This window comes from Acanthopagrus latus, chromosome 9 (genome assembly GCF_904848185.1).
Source record: "Acanthopagrus latus isolate v.2019 chromosome 9, fAcaLat1.1, whole genome shotgun sequence".
Taxonomy (NCBI): Eukaryota; Metazoa; Chordata; class Actinopteri; order Spariformes; family Sparidae; genus Acanthopagrus; species Acanthopagrus latus.
Window position 1 is genome coordinate 2,603,696 of NC_051047.1, and position 25,037 is coordinate 2,628,732.

General features: G+C 41.9%; 1 protein-coding gene across 1 annotated transcript in view; it reads left to right on the forward strand.

Annotated features, from left to right (window-relative positions):
- Positions 1-23,774, forward strand: part of kcnh3 (potassium voltage-gated channel, subfamily H (eag-related), member 3) — a 162,905-nt gene extending 139,131 nt beyond the window's left edge. Inside the window, exons 13-17 of the mRNA XM_037109334.1 lie at positions 13,095-13,309; positions 17,890-18,146; positions 18,840-18,943; positions 19,080-19,132; positions 20,454-23,774. Coding sequence (XP_036965229.1) covers positions 13,095-13,309; positions 17,890-18,146; positions 18,840-18,943; positions 19,080-19,132; positions 20,454-21,425 — 1,601 coding nt within the window. The 3' untranslated portion in view covers positions 21,426-23,774. The remainder of the gene's footprint in view (positions 1-13,094; positions 13,310-17,889; positions 18,147-18,839; positions 18,944-19,079; positions 19,133-20,453) is intronic.
- Positions 23,775-25,037: the final 1,263 nt, after the last annotated feature.

A 25,037-nucleotide genomic window follows, 5' to 3' on the forward strand; every position in this document is an offset into this window, starting at 1 on the left:
TACTGGACCCAATTTTAGTGTATTTAATTTTTTTAAGTGCAGCATGAGTCATCACCATTTTTTATTATTTACTAGGAAGTAACAAACTCTTGAATAGCATCAGAAATGCTACAGAACGACTTTTTTGCCATTGTTGGCCTGATACCGGACTATAGGACAATCATGATTACAACACTTGCACTTCTTAATGGGAACTTTAAGACAAGGAGTTAGGAATATTTTCTGGCCCTAATTAGAATAAATGTAAATCACGTATCTATCCTTTAAAGGAAATTGTGTGTAATCTTGTGATACAGAATGGAATGAAAACCACACAGTACCCCTGCGGTTTTGATATTTGATGTCAAACTGAGACTTAATGAGAGGATGTGAGATGATCGTGGTCGTGACACTGTGTAGCATAGCTAATGAAGGTGAGAACTGTTCATTTCGAGATCACTGATGAGAACCAGCCGATTATGTGTCTGTTTGATATCAAATACTGTTAATGAAGAACAGACTTTAGAGGGAAAAAGAAGAAAGATAAACTCTCGGTTCAGTGATTACAGTACTTGGTTTGGTTTCATCCAATCAGACCTGCAGAGCAACTTGATCTGGATTTTATTGGAAATTAGGTTGATGAGGGAGAAAGAAAAAAGGAGAAAGGAGAGAACAGAAAAACAGGTGTGTGTGTGTGTGTGTGTGTGTGTGTGTGTGTGTGTGTGTGTGTGTGTGTGTGTGTGTGTGTGTGTGTGTGTGTGTGTAGGTGTGGGAAGACAGGGCTGAGAGAGAGCTGATAAAGAGCAGCTGTTTGTGCTCTGCTGCTTGAAAGAGTTATCACCATGCTCGACACAAACACAGAATCGAGGCTTCCCACAGTGTTGAGCCTATGAGCTATATGCAGTAATCCTTCAATCCAGTGTGAACAGACGTATAGGAAGTCCTCCCATCAGACCACACATATGGCAGAGTATAGACACTGAAAAAGAGACGATCTGATGAATGAGGATCTTTGTAGGCAGCTGGTCACTCCTGCTCTTTGTCTCTGCAGCAGACAGTATAAGGAGATGATGCTCAGCATGCTTTCAGCGCTTTCTCTTCTCAGGTATCATATACATTCTGCAGACCCCAGGGACAGCCACTGTAATCTCATCTCCACTGTAGTTTTTACAGTTGTGTCTGTAGCACACATGCAGTATTAAATAGCTAGAAAATCACAATTTCATATCAATAAACTGTTATTTTGCTGCTCAAATTCACTGTTCAACTTGTAACCCACTCCTGAAAGATTTACACATCTGCTGACTTTGTGTGTGTCAAGATGTTCATTTTACCCAGTGATTTTTAACAGCTCACGGCTGAAACAGCTAAAGAAGTTTAGGAAAAATTGCCTCTGGAATCTACATCAAGTTCCCGTTTACATCTGCGTGTGTCCAGACTCAAATTATACAGCCTTTGTAGTGAAGACTTCACACTCTGTTGACATGTGTGATTCCAGTGATTCATTTCCAGTGAGAAACTTGCTGTCTTCACTGAGAGGCTATTTTTTGGCATACAGAGGACTGATGGAGAGCTTCATCACATGGCACAACAACCATGACCTGATGAAGATCAATTAATCAGTCAATCAAACCAATAAACTTAGGGACAAATGCTATATGTCTATTAGTGTTGAAGATGATTGACAGAAACAAAAAAAACTTCAAATTCCTTGCATGTGTTCACATGTGAACATGATGATGCTACAAATTGTGAGATGCTTCACACACACGTTGAACCAGCAGCACAGAAGGTCTCTACAGCCAGCACAGTTTCAAGGTAGAGACCCAAGAGTGTGAGTCTGTGTGTGTGTGTATGTGTGTGTGTGTGTGTGTGTGTGTGTGTGCGTACATGCGTGTGTGTTTGATTGATTGCCGGTGTTTTTTGGGTTAATTGAGTGAACAAGTGTAGGTTATTGAGGGAGCTGATTGGTTCCAGAAGTTTAAAGGCCAGCTCCTCTCCTGTAGGCTCTCCTCCCTCCTCTAGACTGACAGCATGTCTGTTTGTAAACTCGATATTTAACAAAAGACCAAAAAAAAAAAACCAAAAATATTAAAATACTTTGCTGCTGGTGGTGCTTGGGAGCTCTTCAGAGGGGAGTTTCATTTTCATGTTGTGCCAGGGTTTCCCCTAGGCCCTGGTCCATACATAGGCAAAGGAAAGAAAGCTTGCCACCCACAGAAACGCATACATCATCAGAGGAAATTATGATGAAAAGGATATTACTGTGGACATAAAGAAACCCCAAGTTTTCATCCATAGATAGAGAGTTGCCAAGTTTTTCAAAAGATTTCCAGTAAGCAGTCATACTGTCATGTAAAGTCCATATATACAACAGCAACAAGTTGAACTACCAAGGCTTACATGACTGGGAAAACATCAACATTACACAGTACACCAAAATAATGTATCCTGGATAACAAAGAGCTGTCTTGGAAAAGGTTTGAATCAGGGTTTTGTGAAGAGTCAAACATTTTTGGGTTTTTTTTGTCAAATGTCTTAGCAGGCAGCCTGCAGCTGTAATGAGTACTTTCCATTTTCCATTTATTGCAAATATTACTTATATACATTTGCTGTTGATACCAACAAGGGTTCCTCTTCCATGAGGATAAATGTGTATTTCCAGGCGCGCTGTAGTGTCAGTCCTCAACTCTCATTCCAGCATAAAACCGCACATATTTTTACAAAGGATACAGGTTATTCATGTATTAAAATTTGTCTGATGTCAGTCCTTAATTATGGGCAGAACCTTTAGAGATTTAGCCCATACCTGCCCCAGAGTAATTACCTTTGCCAAGGATGTAATGTTTTTCAGCCGTGTCCATTGGTTGGCTGGTTTGGTGTTGCACCAAAAATACTGAAAGGGTCTCCATAAAACTTTGATGGAAGACGGGTCTCAGCCCAGAATACAAAAATGTTGGTGTGGATCCAGATAAAGGGAAAGATCCAGTAATTTTCTCTCAATTTCTTGACCATTTTTACCATTTTCATTACTTTCTCAAAGCATGGATTTTGGTGAAAAAAATCAGGTTGCTAAGGTGGCTGGTATCTGTGAGTGAATACAATTTGATGCAGATAAAGGGGACTTTTGGGCCTTGGTGGTGGCATGTGTTCTCCTGAGGGCCATTCGAGTTTTAGAATTGGTTGGATTTCTGGCGCGTCAGATATATATTACAGTTTGAGATCTTCTACATGGCTGCTGTCAAAAGATCTGTTTTAAAATGTAGGGAGTTTATAATATTACTTTTTATGTTGTGGTAAAAAATGCAGTCAATTATATTCTCTTCATGGTTTCTAAAGCAGATCATTTAGCTGTTACAGCTATCAGGCTTCTATACACTGACATTGACTTCTGTTTTTGTGACATAAGCATGTTTCTGTGTGTGGCAAATGTACATGTATGTTTATGTGCATGCACATTGTGATCATATGTCCTCGCTCACGTTGCTCTCTGGAGATGAGGAGGTTCTGTGAGTTCCAATAAAGGCTTATATCAAACAGGACTGATTCACAGAGTGTGTGGGTGGAAACAACCAGTCATCCGACCCATCTCTGCTGCAGCAATGAACATCATAACTAGCAGTAACACATTACAGGTCATTTTCAAACCTTCAAAAAAAAGTACATTATTTACCCCCCTCTAGGCCTATTCATCAATTAAAGAGGCACTGAGTTCATCTATTTCTGTGTGTTCTGCTCATTCCTTCCATATTTCATAGTGTTTGACATAACGGCATCAGTCATTTCAGAAAGTGTGCCAACACAAAATTACTATTGAATCAGTGGGTTTACTGTTTCCAAAAAACATTTGGTTTCCATATTAATTGAGTGATGAACATTTTTAGGAAAACAAAACATAAAAACAAACATCTACAGAGCTTGTAGAAAGGTGCAGGGACATCCCTTTTCCTTCAACAACATCATATGAACATAATCACTTTTAATTTTGATTGTTTTGGTAATGACTATAAGAATTCTGACAGTTGGTTTAAGCTCCTAACAAGGTTTGTTAGCTGGAATTAGCAACATTAGCTAGTGCACAAACTTGAAAACCCTTGAGGGGGCAGATGTTTCACAACTGCAGTATTGTAACTTGAAAGCAGGGTTTAATTTATGTGGGAGCAAATGTGAGCTGAGCTCCACTAAGGTGGGGTCACACAAGCGACACACAAGCGGGCAGTTAAAGGGATATTCCGGTGTAAGTTTAATCCATGGTCTAACACACCGTGACACCGGGTAAGACCCACCCTCGAGAGATCAAGTTTGTAGACCGCTAGCTTAGTTTTAGCAACCTCAGAAATGACAGCACGATAACAATACATTGCAGTATATGCCTCCACCAACAAACCCGCCACAAATAATGCTCAGAACCGTACCAAACTTCAGCAACAATAGAAATAGGGTCACAGCACATACTTAGAGGCATCAAACCTCCGCTGGCTTAGCCGGATTGATATTGTAAAGTGAACACAACTCACCACTGTCCTGCATCAGCTTCCAGGTGTGGGGAAGCCCTGCGAGTATTGTTATTGTGCGGTCATTTCTGAGGTTGCTAAAAGCCGATCATATAGTGCTATGATGAAATTGGATACACAGAGCCCGGTGACACTGTTGTTCTGCACAGCACTACTTTTAGGTAATGCTAATATCATCATGCTAACATGCTCACAATGACAGTCTTAACATAATGATAATCAGCAGTAAAATGTTTATCATGATCACCAACTTAGTTTTGTATGTTAACATGCTATCAGAGGATAAATGAACGAATATGTAGAGAAAAGACTATGAAAAATCTGAGCTGCTGCCAACTTTCATTTGCAGCCTTCCCACTAATGTTTGGAGAATTATGTGCCCCCATGATCTCCAGCTACTGTGCAAGAACCTGGCCAAACTGAGTAGGCCTGTATACTCCTTCTCTCTTAATGGCTGGTAACATCAGAAGCTAATCCCTGTGTCATTTCAAAGGTACACTTTTTTATGTTGTAATTGTGTTGTAAGACACAAACCTTAAGCAGTGAATATTAAAGACAGCAAACACTGAAAAAAAATCGAACAAATGAGAAATTGGTCAGACATGATGCTGCACCTGTTATAACAACTTGGAAGATTTCTCCAGTTAGCTGTTGAGCAGCCTGAAAGCTAATTTCCTCTGGATGTGCTTCAAAGACTTTGCAACACTAATCCAGCAAGCAGCTTTTCTCAGGTGTTTGTGTGAATGTGTAATAGACAGTGATAGACACAGAGATGAGGGAGGAGGAGTGGGGTTGTGTGTGTGTGTGTGTGTGTGTGTGTGTGTGTGTGTGTGCGTGCACCAAGGACAGATGTAGTATATGTCTACGCATCAGTTTCTCAAAATGGCACGATGTAATGAATTAATGGTCCATACCTGTTTGTCTGCATTTCTGTCTGTTCGTTCATCTGAGTGTGTGTTTTATGTGTGTTTGTGTATGTGAAATGAAGTGGATTTATCTTCAAATGCCAAGCCCCCGGCCCATATTTGATCTTGATCATGACACACACACACACACACACACACACACACATCAATAGATGGAGTGCGGTGCTGTGCTGGTATTAATAATAAATAGATTTTACATTATTAAAGCACCTTGATTATTAATGCTGAAGGGTGGATTGAGCAGAGTCCTGCAAAGCCGAGGAAGCTCTCCACATTCTACAGTCCATTACGGCCTGATTTTCTCTCAAATATACTCCCTGGTGATCCTGGAGAAACCCAGAGCTTCATTTAACAACACAGCTGTTCTGAGGAATTTTCCGTAATCCCCAATACTCCCCTGCTTCTTCATCCAGGTACTTTCTAGCTGTCAAGATGGACTTAATATTCAATGTGGATTCACTCATAGAATACAAGCACATGAACTGTACCAACTACTTCTTGTGTCAACATAATGTAAACTGTTGCGTGTGTTTTTATGTGTGTGTTGTGTATGTGTGTGTGTGTGTGTGTGTGTGTGTGTGTGTGTACATCAAAAGACTATACTCCTGGTGATTATACATATTTACTGTCATACTGATTTTAGTATGACAGTAAAGCCAAAAACCATAACTAATTACTTATATTATAACCACTAAAAATGATCAGTAATTAAAATGTATATCCAATGAAGCCAATTAGCATTCCTTACATAAAAGTGCCCAAGGAGATGATTTACATTTTTACAAACAATTTTACAAACTTCAGTCCCCTGCAGCAAGTCATTAAATACACAAATTAAATCAGATCTCTGTAATCTCACCAAAGTAACAGCTGTTTTTGCCGACCAAAGCCAACAGTAAAACTCTGTAACCTTATCTGAGCTTGTGACCGCCATAATGCTGAAACCTTTTGGCATTGTCTCTGCCGTAAAGTGAGAATTTAAGGGTTATCACCTATATAAGCCCAGTTCAGTCCAAAGATTTGCGGTTGATGAAAATGTTTCAAAAAGTAAGATGAGAATTGAACTTACCTGTTGCAGCTTGACTCAGGTCAGCTGATGGTGACCCTGCTTGTCACATCTATGGTGGCTAGTTTTAGATCATAACTCTAATTAATTTAATCATCGCCTACTGCTTTTCCTATAGCCACTCTGCGCTGATCGCTCTCTCTTACTCAACCGTACATTTCTCCACTGCTTTTTCTCTTTTTCTCCCACTTACTGGCTTTGCAACACACACACACACAAACGGCAGCAAATAACTTGCTATCACTGTGCTCATTCATGTTTTAAGCTGCTGCAAATGAAAGGCAGCTATCAAAAAAAGCCTGAAAAGCCAGCAGTTACATACGAAGAAACGTTGCATTTGAGATGATACACCGTCTCATCTGGTTATTTTGGTGTGGTTTGCGGAGCATTGCAGACCAGCACACTGCAAGAAGTTGCAAGTTTCATCATCTCATCACAAATCTTGGCTTTATAGTCTTCATAGTTCTGGGTTCCAATTTTTTTTATGAGAGTCCTTTCTCTTTTACTAAAGAACTAATGGGGAAACCCATGAAGAAGAGTAACTTATGATTAAGTAATTGATATTTAAAGAGTCTGGTTGGGTAACTACTCAGTGCAATGTCTCCGTTGACTTGAACGTTCACAGAAACAATAATGATTCAGTAATAAGTAAATCACTAGTTCAGTCAGTGGCTGATTGATAGTTAATCAGCAACAGTTCATGAGGGAAGTAGTCTGTATGCAATAGACACAAACTGAGCGGCAACTCTACATTGAAAATCAATGTAAATGGTGCGATGACACACGATTCAGGCAGCAGCGGTGGGAATGGAGAGTCTAGTGCGGTGCGAATGAAGTGTCTGGAACGTTGCGAATAAAGTTGAAAATATCGAACTTTTCAGGCGGCATCGCACCGCAACATCCAATCAGCGACGGGTTCAAGCCAACGACATCACCTCATGTACGTTTGTTTACATTCAGACCAACATGGAGGAGAAGCTAATTGTAGCTGTGTGTGGGCATAGACCCGAGCTAACAGGTCCTCGAACTGGGCTCCGGTCAGCCTGAGGTACCACTGGAACCGGTCGTCATCCAGACGGAGCTCCGGGAGGAGACAGTGAAATTCCCCCAGCTCCGTGTCTCCAGAGGACTTCATGAACCCAGACACGATGGCGGCTGGTTTTCCGGCATTTCTGGGACTTGTACCGCAGGTACAGTGCACACTGGTGATGTCAGCCATGATCGACGTGGAAAGAGAGCGGGCTGAGCGTCAAGCGCGACAAGTGCGAATGACGCCAATGAAGCGAATAGTCCAAAATGATCAAGCAAACGCGATACAAGTGTTTCAAGCGACTGTATTCGCGTCTATCGTGTTTGGTCTGAAAGCCCCATTCATTAATGTAATAACTACAAGTCTTTTTTTCTAGTAACTCATCATTATTTACTATATAGTCCTCAAATCACAGTTATTCAGGAATGACTAATTAAGGATTTATGAACTACTAAGTCATTCGTGGTTTATTTCTTACTCCTCAGTAACTACACACATTTTTGTGTAACTTATTGTAAAGTGTTACATCTCATATTTTTCATTGCACAATTTTTAGACATTTTGAAACATGAACACAATCAGCCACACGCACACTCACAGATTACCAGCAAGGTTATTTGGATCTAGTTGAATCCATTCTCAAAGCTAAACTCCACAGAGGAAGTAACCAGGCAACAGCATATTAATGTGTTCATTGATGAATAAAATGAATTGTCACCAACAGCAATCAAAAACTGGTTAACCATGGCACTATTATTGTTCATTTGCCCCCATGTTATTAAGCATGTCAATAATGTTGAGATAATTACAGTTTGAGTGATAATTTGTTAAGTTATCTGGCTACCGGAACTATGTAGGTGGTAGCTAATTTCTAGTACTGTTGTTGTTGCTGTGATTTCTCAGTGGCTTTAGTGTGGACCTTTTTTGCAGTGGAGTCAGTGCATTCTACAGACCGCACAAATGTTGCCATCCTCCACAGTGTTACATTTCTTGTAATGAGTAATCCTTCACCTGCAAGTAACATCGAAGGCCTAGTTCACAGGTATGTGGGTGTTTTCTCCCTCCAGATGAGCATTCATTTGAAAAACAATCACTGTCATTACCAACATAGCTGAAAATGTGTTACATAGCCATTCATGTACACTTGGCTAGCTGGTGCCGGTACTTAATTACAGAAAATACTAAGAACGAGGCTGAGAAACAGGACTGCTCAACACAGAATCCTCCTGTATAATGCTGTTTTTTTTTATTTATTTTTTTTTATTAAAACATTGTCAGCAGGCATTTTTGACTACTTTTACCATTATTGCACATATGTTTTTGTCTCTCTAATACAGACAATATAACATCCTCTCTGCCCTCTCTGCTAAAGGCCAAACTTTCATTTTCAAATGATGCTACATACATTGATAAAACCAAATAAAGATGCAATAGCGTGTTGCTTTATGGTATCCAAAAATCTCTCTTTCTGACTGTCCAGAAGTAAACGCTGAATGACTTTATTATGCTGCAGTCATTAGGCTTTCAAAGAAGCAGCGGTGCCACGTTGCGAAAATCCTTCTAACGTCTTTTTTTTTTTAATCAAAAAGGGACAAGCAATGTATAAAATGTGAGCTGAAAATTCAACATCTGGAGCAAAGAACAAAGTATAAAATACCACAGACAAAAAACTGGCAGTGCATACTAAAGGCTCAATCACTGACATCGATAAAATGAGAATCATTCAAAAGCTTTTGTTCCCTGCCCTTCTTTTTCACCTGTACTCAGACACTCACATACGGATGCATCACAGACTAGACAAATAGACTCTCTTAAATGTCACTTTCAAGCATTCATCTTCTGCTCTCTGTAGCATTTTGCTGTGATTACAAGCAAAATCTTTCCCTGATGCTGCTGACAGTCTTGACTCTGTTGCCACCCATCATCTCTGTGACAAAAGACAATTGAGGCTGAGCTGTGGTAGGCGGTGGGTGTAGAAAGAAGCAGAGGACCAGAAGTGTGAGTGATGTGAAAAGGCAAGAGAGACAGACAGAACATGTGAAAACCCCATCATGCCAAATTAAGTAGTAGAAGTAGAAGTAGAAGCACATATGGGGGGATGGGATTAAGAAATGAAGCTGCAGATGATGTTTGGACAGCACCGAGTGCGTCGACAGCAGGGTGTAGAGGAGGTTTCAGTGAAGGGGTGCGGGACCGTGTCCAATAGCTGCTGTCGCTCACATGGCCTAATCTCAGCTCCTGCTCACCCAGTGTCGCCCACCCTCTCATCTCACTTTTTCACTCCGCCCAGCCATTTTTCCTCAATCATTTTGCCTCCACAGTCATTCCCTCTTCAATTCCAAAGGGCGTCATCTTTCTTTCCCTTGTTTCCTCCATCTTCTCACCCTCCCTTTTATCGGTCCATCACCACACTCCATCATCCATTTTAGGTTCCAGCCCGCCCCTGCTTTGCGTCGTCTCTGTCCCCTCTCTGCTTGTTCTTCCTGCTTGTTCTAAATGTTCTGCTCTCAGCCCAGGTGGTTGTGCAGCCCGGGAGCGGTCTTTGTTTGACTTTTTTGCCTTTAATCCTGATATCAGAGGGGCTTTGTCTATCAAAAGCCTCACAAATGAATGTGCACCCAAGCAGCAAAGTACCAAAAAGAGCAGTTCCTTGAATGGCCACTTGAGGCTGGCTCCAAAATCAAGTCTATCTCTGTAAGAGCCCATGTTGAAATTAGTTAAAAGTAGATCCATCTTGACTCTCCCTTCTCAGACTGTCTTTACCGACGAGCTGCAGAGGTGCTGGGCGCTGCACGAACTCCCTCGGTATCTGTGTGCTTGCTATCTTATAGTTAATGTACAGTAAGGTATTCTGGCTGTTTGGGGAAAATGAACCCAAGATCAGTCTCACAAGAGCTAAAGTTTGCTGATCTTTATGTGTGAACACAGCTTGTTAGCCTTAGCTAGCTTGGTAGTTTCCAGCTATGTAGGTTTGCTTGACTAATTAGGCTTGCTTCAGCTCCCCACTTTGAGCTTCCCTCTGGATCCTCAGAAGCCTGTGGGTGATGTCATGGTGGTTCTATTGAACAGTAAAGGGTGATGATGAATACTCTGAGCAGGGATTTGTTATCTTCAACACACCAGCTTTGTCTCTCCCAATGGTTTATTTGTTCTGTGGAATGCCAACTGACAGCTGCATTACATTTACGAACAAAACTTGCCCCCTCATCAGGGCCTTCAACAGTAATCCTCTCAAACAGGATTACCTTTATAGAAACAGTGGATAGTGTCCAACAGGTTTTTTTTTTGTTTTTTTTTCTATACTCTCGGGTAAAGACTTGCAGGAGAGCGGCTGGAGGAAAACAGGAAGAAAATTGGTTCTCAATGCAATATCACATTTAAAAGAGTAAGAGGAGGTAAAATTGTTGTGTCATGAGTGATTTCCATTTATATTGTATATTAATGGAGCATTTTCAAGATATTAAGTAGTGCACTTCAAATATTGGGTGACTCATGAGAGATCAGTCAAAAGAAGGGATAACTAAAGAGGCAGAGGCTAAGATATCCTTTGTTTTAAGTCATTAATATGGTGAAAGAAGTCATTCTATCCATTAAAGGAACTTGACAGTGTTTCTTTGTTAGATGCTCCCTAACCTACGAGGTCAAATTTGTAGTCTTTTGACTTCAGTAAAGATGAGTCTGGTGACATCTTCAGGATTAAACTGCACACTAGCCTGACAATCAGGCTGTCTTTCAGTTTCGTTTTCACTTTGTTATTGAATCTGATTATGAGTTAGCTGATCATGTTGAACTAGTGCAGTGTCACAGACTCATCGGGGCTGCCTGACAATATTAAACATATCTGATATTTACAATTTAAAATCTGAATGATTACTAGTACTAGTACTTTCTGAGCCGGACCACAACAGCTGATGGGAGAGCCATCCTGGTCCAGGACACAGGTGGTTGGTTTTGAGGAGGAGACAAGTTTAGACAATTACTCAAGAGAGATGGCTTCAAAAGTGTTAAGAGCTGAGACTAACTGAGAATCAGCAGAAGGATGTTTTATAACCAACTCTGATTTGAAGCCAGAGATGAAGAGTTCATTTTGATTCTAATCTCCTCAATTTTATTGCAAAAGAAATCTCAGAAATAATTTACATTGAAGGGTGCACAGTTCACAGACTGGTTTAGCGACAGTGTTGGAGAGAAATCTAGGGTTGTGTTTATCATTATTTATTAGGCCAGAGAAATATGCTGTTCTAGCAGCATTAAGAGCACGTTTATAATGAAGTACACTATCACATCATGCAAGATGAAAAAAAAAAAAAAACCAAACATCCAACTTTCATTTATACCATGCTCGTTTGATTTTCCTGCACACCTGCTTGAGTTCTTGGGTTTCATCAGTAAACCAGGGAGTAGATTTTCTTCCGTGGTCTTGTCTTGGTAGAGACAGGTGCCACAAAATCAAGGAGAGAAACACGTACTGAGTTCACTTCATTAATACATTTTCCACAGTCACAGTCGCAAATGGAGCCAAGACCCCAAGCAATTTTTCACTGAGTGTCGCTGTGAATGCCGGGCTGATATGATGAGAAGCAAAAGCATTTGTTTCACCTGCATAAGGACAGGCTAATGATGCCTCAAGTGTAATAAGAAAGTGGTCCTACGCAGTAGAAGAGACAGAGGCGACATTCAGGGCTGACACATCTAATCCATGAGAAAGGATCAAGTCCAGAGTTTTACCAGTGGAATGAGTAGGTTCATGATGAAGCTGAATGACACCAGAAATATCAAGAAGTCCCCAAAACAGCTTCACTTAGAGGGTCAGAAGGCTTATTCCCTGGACAAGGCTGTTACTACATGATGAAGATGGTTTCAAAACCAGAGCCTCAAATGAAGTAAAGTTAATATCCTGGTTGGAGGTTAGACTGAAAATAGACATGTAAATAAGTGCAACACCTCCATATATCCACTGGCATTTCAAACAAATCTTCCCCTTTAACTGAGAGTTCAGCTGCCTGCACTTTTTGTTTGATTGTCAGTGATTCAACCTCAGCTCAAACTTCCTGCTCCATTTATTGAGCTGGATCATTTTCAGACCCTGTCTGTGCTTAAAGTTGAAGCACTGTCACTTTAACTTATATCTAAACTTCACTCTGCTTACTGTGCACTTAAACTTACTTCAGTGGATTCACCTGAACATTTCAACTGCTTTCAGTGATTCAGCATTTTAACTGCTGCTCTGATAGTATTGATATGTCATCCCATCAATGTCATTTTCAGTTGTCAAGACATCTGTGTTAGTGTTTGCTAGGTTCACCTTTGTCTGGTTGAATGATGGATTACACAGCCGAACACTTTCTCCCAGCTGTCTTTGTGGAAGTCATTTGCAGGTCCATTCCTTTCATCCTCCGTCTTTGATGATCTGCAGCTCAGCCTGGTTCATTTGTTTAACCAACTTCCCTGATTCCCTCAGGTGGAGACCATTAAAATAAACTCACGCTGAAGTACTGCTTCAAAGGCACAAATGTGTCTTTCTTGCACTGGTGTGTTATTTGTCTTACACCTGTCTCTGTGTCGGTGCATCTCCCCAGGTAAAGGAGATCTGATTGGTTCAGACTCCCTGACCAAGGAGCAGGTGATCAAGACCAATGCCAACGTCAAAGCCCTGACCTATTGTGACCTGCAGTATATCAGCCTCAAGGGCCTCCGCGAGGTCCTCCGACTCTACCCCGAGTATGCCCAGAAGTTCATCAGCGAGATACAACACGACCTCACCTACAATCTGCGAGAAGGCCACGGCGCTGATGTGAGTACATACAGTCAGGTAGAGGCTTGAAGGACAGAGGGCTGTGAATGAATTGTTGGTGTTTTGTGTTTTTTTTTTTTATTTTTTATTTTTTTATTTTCTCATCTTAAATTGCTCCTGAAGGGAATAACAAAGTTTTTTGATTGAACTGAATTGACAAGACTGACCCCTTGTGGCCGTGGATAATGGGGTTCTTAGATTTTCTCAGGCGTTGGGTCAGAATGTGAAAGTTTGGGAAGCACAGGCAAAATTGAAGAAGATCATTTTTAAATGATAAAGACAAATTGCCTTGATAGCAGATTTTCTTGTTATTATTGGATGAAAAAAAAAATAATACAATACACATTTCTTGTTAGGCCAATAATATATAGTTTTATCCTGGTTAAAACACACACTTACCAACCCCAATCAAACGTGTTTTGTAGATGTGAATGTGAATATGTCGTAACAGCCCTGTGAGAGACAATGTGGCCACTCTAGAGTGTGACCAGCTGTCACCCTGGGACAGGCTCCTGCCACCCCGTGCAGGATAAGCAGTACAGACACAGTAACGGATGGATGGTACTTAAATTAGCTGTGTCCCAAACCATCAAATAACACCTGCACCATATGTTAACCAGTTATGATATCTGTTAAACCCATGCAGGCGACAGTCACATTCCAACTTAACATGTTATAAAGGCAAAATACCAAAGACCTTTGGTGATATAACAAGAAAAGTGTGTTGCTGCAGCATGAACATTTCTTGTCAAAGTTGAACGACTGGATGTAAGGTAACAGGAAGAAAATATGTCATAATAACATAATAAATGTAGTGTTACAATATGAAAAGAATCTCACAAAACAAGTAAAGTTCTGCAACATAATGTTGCTAATATTTTTTAGCTACTGAGGCAGCATTACACTGCCATAACTGTATGATATGTGCTGGGCCTATATGCCTTTACACACCATCTGCAGACAGTCCTGATGCCACCTGCATACCTTTCTTTAATGTTATGGAGGAAGCCATTTGCAGCCATATACAACCCTTCAGATCAGTCACATCACTCCACGTACTCCGTGAAAGTGCAAATTGTAACTGAAGTGTTAAATGGTGCTAATGTGCAGCCAAACATTCACATTAAGAGAGCTCCAATGCATGACCTCTCTACAACTTCTTCAAAATTCACACACAGATCTGTGCACACATCACAACTTCACAAGCCTAGCCTTGACGTGCTTTTTCTTAACTACCGCCATCAAACACGAACACACAACCTATGCCTTTGGCTGGTGCAGCAGCAGCAGCAGAGGGAGCAAAACACAGGGACAAGAATAGCTCAGTGCTGCTGTTTGAAGCTGTCCTGCTGCTAAAAATAGTGCAGGGGGGAAGCACGGGCTGTCCCTGACTGGCTGAGTTGCCTGCAGCTGCTGCTAAGATTGGATCCTGCTCGATATAAATAGCCCAGCCAGCCGAGGAGAAGAAAGAGGAGGAGGAGGAGGCGGAGGAGGCGGAGGAGAGACGAGGGGGGAAGCGGGAACTCTGGCATCTCATTTTCTCTTTTGCTCTTCCTCAAGTCCTCCTTTCTCCACTGCAGTGTCATTTGTTTCTCCAAGGCACAGCACACATACTGCGGAGTGTGAGGGAGATGCAAATTTGCAAATGTGTGCGCAAATCAGCAAGTGTCTGTAGCAGCACCCAGAGGATGCGTGACTCAAGATACATATCTTAAGTCTGGGTTGCAGATGTCCGTCGTGTTTAAGTATGCAAAACCCCACTGATACCAACACCCCCGGAGAGTGTGTATGCATATGTAGTAAGGAAACACTGCTGCACAATAGCGGGTAAAATCATGCACACATCTTGTGCTTCTTTACTCAGTAAACACTGCAAGAGGCAGTCTGAAGGGTTGAAGAATGATATGACCATGCTTATATCACAGTAACGTTTTGTCCAGCACAGATTTAATCAGAAATACAAGAAAGCATTACTGACAGGAAGAGGAAAAACTGAAACGGTGGAGTACCAAATGTGGTTTACCAAGCAAAGAAAAGAACGAAAGATCATCTAAGTGATGGTTGTGTTTTCAGTGACCATCCCCGCTGATTCACAGGCTGCAGACTGACTGTCATGACCCCTGAAGCCTTGGGCGAAACAATGCAATGTGCAAGAACAACCAGTCCACTGGGTGCACTGAGCTGTGCTATGGAAAGAGGGAGAAATTACAACATGTAGTGTAGCCCATGTTCTTGTGCCGTTCAATCTCTGCAGCACAGATGTGACCGGGGGAACACATTGCACCTGCATGTACTTCACACACCAGACACGCTGCTGCACCAAAATAAGAAAAAGCACTTTGTTCATTCTCGTCCTTGAGAGCACATGCACAGCTTACATACATCCAATTGTGCACGTGCCTGCTCCCAGATGTCTGCATGAGGCAAGTGCAAACTGCACACCCACACACCCTCACACACAGACAAGTCTCACGCCAACACGCGGCGAGTGCACACTTATCACGCCCCCGCATCACAGAGTGCTCCTTGGTTTCCTCCAGATCTGGGAGCTAAGATTAGAACAAGTGAGCTAAAAATACATTACGGTAGCATGTGAGGGGGGTCGGCTGAGAGGAGGGCAGTGGGGGAGGAAGATAAAAATGAGAGTATGCTGAGCAGGCAGGGACTGAGGGGGAAGAGAGGGAGTTGATTAAAGGGCGAGGAGAGGGAGTGAGGCTCAGAGTGGGAGAGAGCAGAGGGAAAGCGAAAGCATCGGGGCGTTGGCTTGTCTGCATGATGGGGTATATAATACATTCATTACTCACTGCACCAGTCTTTGCATGTTAGGGAACATGTGATTATTTTGAAGCCAGTTGAGGATAAAGGCAGGATACATTGTCATCACAATTTGTTTGGAGGTGCCTGTGAAGTCAGATTCAATATTGTTGTATTTTAGGCACAGTGTATATGCAGAGAGACTGACACTTCACACCGACACACTCATGAACACCAAACACCAAGGAACATCTCATTCGATAAATGTTCTTTTTTGCTCTTGACGTATGTTGTTGTGTTTTAGCTCAGACAGAGTCCTGTTTTGCTAAGCCAGTCATTTGTGGAAGTTTCAGCAGCCCAGCATCAACACTGCAGTCAGCCTGAATTATTCAGTTCATAAGCAGGGACATAGCTGATGGGGAACAGGGACGAGTGTAAATGCCGGGGGACTTTGTGTGTGTGTGTGTGTGTGTGTGTGTGTGTGTGTGTGCAGGCATGGGAAAAAGTGATGAGGAAACATCAGACGCAGCAGTCTGTATTAAATGTAGCATGACAGGCTTCTTTGTTTTTCTGGCAAATATGGAGGCACCACAATATTCACTCAAAAGGAGATAGAAAAAAAAAATGGAATTGAACTACTTACTATGAGCATCCCGACATCTCAGGTCAACTTAATGACTATAGTTCATTGTAATGTCAGCGGCCTAAGAAGTGAAACATATCAAGTGCCATGAATTGAGATACCAAAGTATTTACGTTTATTTAAGTTTATGGTATATTACTACACACCATTTGTATTACAGTCATGGGTACAATGGGGTGTATACAGTTTTATTATTATTTCATTTGTTATTCTATTTTTGTGTCTTGATTTGTTTGTTTTACAACTCTTGAGCCGCTGTAATAAGTGAATTTCCCCAGTGAGGGATCAATCATGTTTATTATTATCTCAATTATCTCATCTTATTTATTTTATTTTATCTATTTATTTATTTTGAGGATTTGAAACCACAAGAGCGTCAGTCAGTTAGTTGTCAACCACTAATCACCAGCTATTATAGTGATCAGCTAATCAGTTTTTAGTAATAGTAATCGTGTTTTTTTGTTAGAAAATGAAAGTAAAAATTTGATAAAAAAAACAAGATATTTGAGGGCATCACCTTGTTGCTTTGGGAAACACTGATCAACTTTTTTTCTTTTTTTGACATTTTGTTGACCAAACTCATCAATGAATCATGAAAATATCAACTTTTTATTCAACAGTGAAAAAGAACATTAGTTGCAGCCCTAGAAACCACTGGAGCGAAAAGCAAGGCACACCGACTTATTCAAAAATCTGACATCACCTTTTTCTCTTGAGGAAATCTGCAACACCTTCAACCAAAATGTTCCAACTATGAAAGAAAAGGTGCTCAATCATCTTCAAAAACATGTATGAATATATAATATAATATCATATAATTATATAACAATAATAATTATATATAATAATATAATTCAATATATTATATAATATAAATATATATATATATATGAATGTGATAACTGATGAGGTTTGCTCACTTTATACATTACATTAATATTCTGTTAGAAGATGGAGTATGTTCAGGTGTAGTGGTGTTGTACTGTGTTCAGTACATCAGGCATCCAGTGCTCAGTGGAAGAGCACCAGCTCTTGTGTTTTCCTGACACCCACTGGTAAAACTATGTCACTGCACTAAGTTTCCCAACTGTATGAGTCTGACGCAACTGTTGCTGTAAGTAACAACAGGTGTCATGGCTCAGATCATTTCAGTGTGACTACATTCAACCTCTCTGTCTCTCAGGTGGACTGGGAAAGTAACGGGGGCTTGGTGAAGAAGCTGCCGTCGATCCGTGAGGATGAGGAGGGTGACGAGGAGCAGAGCTCTGTGTCCTGTGCTCCCCGCTCCCCGCTGCGTCTCAGCAGGGGGCTCAACTCGCCCTTGCGCTCCCCTCTCCTACCACCCAGACCTTTCCGCGCTCCCTCTGAGCACTCCCGCCCCACCACCCTGCAGATACCAGTGGTCAGCTTCAGCAGCGCGCCGCCTGAACTCAGCCCGAGGTGAGTAATGTTTCATTTACACACACTACACACACCTGCATTTATTCACTGGAGACTTAACCATAATCACAACCTGCCAAACCCTCAACTTTACCCTAACCTTAACAAGTCTTTACCCTAAAATGTTATGACCTGCTTTTGGTCCCCATAAGGAAAACAGTTCCCCACAATGCCACTGTGTAGCTGATTGATGTCCCAACAATGTGAGTGATCAACATTGCACAAACACACACACATATCGCTGGAAAAGAAGAAACCCAGTGTGACAAATAATCAGAAGGACTAAATCAACTAGATCACACACACACACACACAGCCTCACAGCCAGAGGAGCAACTGCACATCCGCTGCAGCATAGGTGTGTGGCTGCTATGGTAACCAGCAGATCATAGTGCTGGTGGCTGACATGGAGCCTGGCTGCTATTGGAGGGTGAATAGGTTCTCACACTGTAAGATGATGCGTGCACATGGAAAGTAACCGTGCCCACGAGTGCCCAGAGATTAATCACAGCATGTCGACTGCACAGTGGTGTGTGAACAAAAGCTGCTGAGAGAGCGCTTTTTATATTTGAATAAAAATGCTGTACCAACCAACAGCGATACAGTAATTAGTGCTCTTTCAGTCCCCAGTCTCATTTACATTCCACTCCCGTGTGCTTTTCTTCTTACATTTAATCCCTCTTTTCTGCATAGATTCGTGGACGGCATTGAAACGGAGAGCAATTCCAACTCATCACAGAAATTTGAGTTCAGTCCTAGCCTGTCACCAGCAGCAGCACCCCCCTCCCCATACCAAGGTAATGCACACACACACACACACACACACACACACGCACACACACACACACATTCACCTCCACACAAAGTAGTACTTAGTGTTGCGGTTGACCTGAAGGATTAATGTTTATGCATATGTGTTTGTGTTGTGTGTAGGGATTCGGGAGCACTCTGAGATCAAGCAGAGTGTGTCTAGATTAACTGATGAGGTGAGTGCTGCTGTTGTTCAAACATGATCATTATGCCTGTTTCACAGTTATCACCAGGCTCAAATTCTTTTCTCCACAAAAGAGCGGTTTCTTTCTCCAAAGGTAATACCATACTTAAAATATTAATATGAGCTGAAAACATGTTTATAGTTTTGTTTATAATAAACCCAACCATTTTTATGTTATCAATATCCAAACCCTTACTTATTTAATTCACTTGAATTAGGATTTTGAATGCCATCATTTATATGTGTAACATATTTGCTTACATTTACTTAAATCAACTGTGAAAAAACTGCACCGATTTTCAGAGAAACAACTAGACATTTGTTATTTATTTTGCTTAGTTGTGTACTCATCTTATCACATATGTTTCAACAAGGTCCAAATCTAGAGAAAAAGCTTATTTTATGTAATGGTGTGTTTCATGTTGTTGCCTGCCACTATAACTTCAAGGAGAGAGTCAGAGAGTGAGGAGGGAAGTCAGCAAACAAGACTAAAGGCGACGATGATAAAACTTAAAGTCATTACCTCGTCCACAGATATTTGTGCCTGAGTCATTTTCATCAACGTGGTTGTTTAATGGTGTGTTCGCCACCAATGAAGCAAGTCTGACCATGGGATTTATTTATTTATTTTTTAATCAGCCAGATTCATCAACTAATTAATTAATTAGTTGTAGGCCAGCAAGCAAGAGCACTCACAGATGGTGCTGTGTATTTGAATTCAGGTCTATCACTGAACTCAGCACTAACCAGAGAATCTGTCACTTTACATTCATGCTGTAAAGCACTTTTACACTCCAGCTACAGTTGGCAGTCAACATTACAGAACATAAACACCAGTCTATGGAGGTCAACTCCACTGATTGTTGATGCAGGCAGGTTGGTAAATGGCATGAAGATAAATACAGTTTTTTAACCCAAAAAGTGAAAAGTAAACTCTTAGCTCTCCTTCCTCTGGATTAGAGCAGAATCTGCCACACAGTCTATCATCAGTATTTGTTTTGTTACTGATACAGATCCAGATGCAAATTAAACTGTGTTCAGAATTAGAGGGATTGTGTATTTCCATTATTCTGTCTGAGCATGTAGAATGAACTATGAAGTTTAAATACTTTTTCGGTTGACATAATGGATGCTGAGTGTGTCTGAGATGACAGTATTTACTTTGTCAGTTATTTCTGTAAGCACCCCAGCTTATTGTCTGTCAGAGTGATAAGAAACTTGATAAAGGTTTTGAATGGTTTGACCTTCATGTGGTTGGTGTGTGTGTGTGTGTGTGTGTGTGTGTTAATACTGTCTGTCTCTTCACCTTACAGATGAACAGTCTCTCTAAACAAGTCTCCAAGCTCAGTCAGGAGCTGCAGGAAATGACACGCCTGCTTAAGCCCCTCCTCCAAACAGCATCGCCACCAATCCTGATGACCATGATGCCAAATTTAACCCCGCCCCCTTGCAGTGCCAGCCAGCTATCAACAAGCACCTGTGTCATGTTGCCACCCCCAGCCCCATCTTGCTCCCTGCAGAGACCTGGTAACCATTCCCTGTTGGACAGTGGAGACACAGAAGGTGTGGATTTGCCAGGATGCCTTCTCCCAACTCCTCATTCACCAAAAAGGCCTAATCCATCCTCTTCAGCATCACCACAGAACCTGCCAAAACCCCCAGGCGGCCACACCCACCCCAACCTCCCTTCACCTGAGGACCAATTTCCTGAAGGATCCCCAGTTCCCCAAAGCCGCCACGCTTCCCCCAGTAATGGGGTATTCTTGCCCCCGCTGCAGGAGCAGCCTCCCATGGCCTCTCACACCCCTTCAACTTCTCTCTCCTTCTCCATGTCTCTCTCCTCCTCGCCATCCCTTTCTCCCTGTCAAGGCCCCCACCTTTCCCGACCTGGCAGCCATGCCAACAGAGGCCTGCTCCCGCCGCCTCCCTCACAGGACACCCCTCCTCCACCATCCTCCCACTGCTCTGCTCCCCCATCGCTCACATCCTCCCCTGGAGCTCTTCGGCTGAGGCCTTTCCCCTCCATCCCTCTTGTATCCCCTACTGTCTCCCTCCATCCATCCACCCACTCCCTGCCCCTGTCTCTGGACTTTACTAGTGCAAGAAGAGGGCAGGAAGATACCCAGACTCCGCCTTGGTGTAGGTCACAGCTGCACCACAAGGAGGCCAGACCTGTCACTCATCCTCAGGAGCTGGAGATGCAGGAGTGGGGACAACAGGCAGAGGAGGCCAATACCTCCACGGAGCACATCAGCTTCATTGATGAAGAGGAGCCAGCATTATGAACGAGTTAAAACTGAGCAGAAGCTCCATTAGAGTGGCACAGAATGAAAGAGATGCAAAAGTGGAATCATTAGATGAGATCAGGCAAAGTGATGACCGGATGATGGAACAGGAAACAGACAGCTGGTCCTTATCACACAGGAAGTGATATGTCTGGCAGAAAATGCTAGAAGGAAAGACACACCTGGGAGGCTGAGACGCAGTGCCAGATCTCAGCAAATCAGTGTGAAGGAGTACTATACACCAATCAACCAGAACTAGAGCAGCACAATTTGTCTTACAGTTTCAACACTTCAGTAGCATCAGTTGACCCCTGCAGCGAGTGGGACACACAGAACCAGAGCACAGCTTTTTAACTGGTTCCATTTATCTCTGAAACCTAATTTAGCTCTTTCCAGCCAACTGTATGTACAATATTGCTTTTTAAACTCAGTATGGATGTCTCCTCAAAGGGCAGGTACAAACACACATAACTCAGTGGGAAACATCTTTACCAAGAGAGATAATCGAAGCCACCACACTGGGACTGGGAATGTACACTCTTCAGTCAGTCTCAGTCACATCAGGTCACCTCACCTGGAGTTTGCGTCATCAGTGGTATTATTTGTAAAGATATGCGATCATCTGCCTCTGGACTGGTGGAGGTAAACACTCGGCTGACATGAAACCATCTCTTCCGAGTCATATTCATATTCATACTCATCTCTCGTATTTGCAAAAAAAACGTTTATTATATATAACAAACAATTATTCGAATTGGTTCAAATTCTAACAGAATCTCATATTCTTGTAGTCCACATAGGCTTGAGGAACGCAGTCTAGTCAGTAGATGAACACGTAATGGGGCAGAAATGCTGTTGGGGAAATGCATATTTCATAAAGCACACCCATATATAACTGTTAATCACCATCATGACTGTTTACAACCAGCCAAACAGATTGTATAGCAGACTCCCACATCACTCCTGAGCTTTAGCCATCCAGCCATTCGTGCCTTCTCCATATAAAAAAATGGACCTCCTGAAAGTCCTTCACCTGTTCACGACAGGCAAGTATCTGGATCAAAATTAACATAGAAAGCCATCAATGTCACCTACAGAGAACACTCGCACCTTTACCTAAAACGTAATTTATGTATTTATTTAGAGTGTGCATTTATTTATTTTTGTTGACGAAAGCAATGAGGAAATGTATTGTGTGACTGAGAGATGGAAGAGAAACAGGCTGAGGAGGATGGTTTACTGTTCAAATACATAATTGGATGCACTCCAGACCGAGTGTAACCTTCCCAATTCTTAATGTAGCACACACATGAAACATATCATGAACACACAAGTTTCTTCATGTACAACCTCTTTGCCAACCACTGAGCTTTATGCTGGTTCGAGACGACAGCCTGACACTAACAGTACAACAGGCTGCATCACTATGGAGGTCTCAGGACGTCTTGTACATTTATTTGCTTTGGTGAGGTGCTTTGTGCACCACGTTACTTGTAATATAGATAGTCAGATTTCTGGTTTCTATTTTCTGTAACGGGAGCAGGGGAGGGACTACCTGGACTCTTTACACTCTGACATAGATTCACTGAGCAGAATTCACTGTGGAGTTCTGGTTCTGTGGGTTACTCGGGGGTGAGGGTGGGGTCATGGGTACACAAAAGGGTTTTTAATAAAAATGCATGTCACAGCTTTTTTTGCATGAGGAATGTGCCTGCTTTTGAGTTGTAGAGGTCAGAGGGCTGATGGGAGTAGACTGACCTTGCCCAATTAGAGGCTGTTGGGTTTCAGATGATTTATTAACAACTGCTGTTACATAAAAAAAAAAAACTTTACCAGAATTACATACTGTACAACAATAAAGAAGTGTTGTTTTGTACAATCTCTGTCTCTTTTGTTGCCACTCTAGGGAACCACTAACCCCAGCTTTATGTTACAGAATCACAGGGGTAAGGTATGTTCTCTGAAAACAGAGAAAGTTGAATAGCAACACGTACTGCTGTTCTGAAGGGTTTTTTTTATGTCTCTAACCATCTGGATGAAAAATGTTCCGCTACTCCTGGACCAAATAATTATTTTTGACCCATTACCTGTAACCCAACCGCTGAGAATGACTTTGGTGTTTTTGAGAATGCAAGACGTACGTAACTGCATTATCTACTGCATTCTATATACAAGAAATAAAAAATAGCAATATAAATAAACATAACCAACCGTAATTGAACTTTTTAGCGAAAATCTCTCGCTTTTCGCCAAAAAGCAAGGAATCTGTGTGTGTGTGCGTCTGTCTGTTCCTCAAATATCTCTGCAGATCAGGACCAGACTGACCTGAGAGTTTCAACATGGCTGCTGTTTGGTTCAAGGGTGTGCGACGTTGGATTTGTTTGGACTACAATGATGCCGTTAATAAATTATTCCATAAATGCTTTACAAATTCTCAGTATTGTCCACCGGAGCCACCATAGTCACGTGCGCACCTGTGCCAATCACTGCAGAGCTCACTTCCTCAACATACCTTAAGAAACAAGTAGATTTATACCTGCAGCGGCGCGAGCTGGACCGGGATTTTGCCGGCGGTTCTGTCCTGTTCTGTTCTGTACATCTAAACTGACTGTGGATTGATGAGACTAAACGAGTCCGGACCGAGTCTGTTCGGGTCTGAGGAGATCCGGACACCCCAGGACAACAAAGTGGAATCGGAATCTGTGGATGTTCATGTGTAGCTAGCTGCTAGCCCACCCAGAGGCCCACCTCCCGAGTTGACGGACGCACCGGCAGGTCCAAAACCGGAGTTAGGGTAAATAATGTCCGCCACGCTTTCTCGCAAACATTGCCGTCACGTTTGCTTTGTGTCTGGTGCAGGAAGAAATGGTGAAAATGGGCTTTTGTCACGAAAGTGTCCGCAAGCAGCAAATTTGGTTGTTGAGGAACAGGAAGTTGTGGGAGGGACGGAGGCGGATGAATGACAGACAACGACGGCTGGTGTAGAGACAGTGATAGAGACAGAGATACTGAGAGTTGAGAGATTTGTGACATTTAGCGTGTTTGGAGTGTGTAGTTAGTGTGTTATGTAGTGTTTGGTGTAGTGTGTTTAGTGTGTAGTGGAGTTGGTTTTTTGTTTAATGAGTCAAAACAATGAGGAGATGATGAATGTGGAGCAGGCAGTGCAGCTCCTCATTCAGCTGGAAGGAGCTCAGGCAGACCTGAGCATTGCCTGCATTTAAATGTAAATAGTTACATATAACTTTGTACATTTTTAAAATGTGTGCACATATTTAGCAAACAACAATTTATATTTGCATTATAAGTAATAAAAAATGGTTTGTTAAACATATTTGTGGTTTTCACAGTAAAAAAATGTAACTTTTTCTACTCTGATTTTATGGGATTTTTTTTGTGATTTTAGGTCCATTGTGTTAATACAGCATGTCAAAATAAAAAAATAACTGCACAGTCACACATGCGAGGTTGTGCTGAAAATAATGACACCAAGTAAATAGTTTTTAAGGTGAAATGTAAGGGCAAAATCAAAAGTAGTCAAAAACGGCCAATTATACCCTGGAATATTGGATTTCACAACAAACCTAAATATTCCTGACATCCCACCTTCAAACA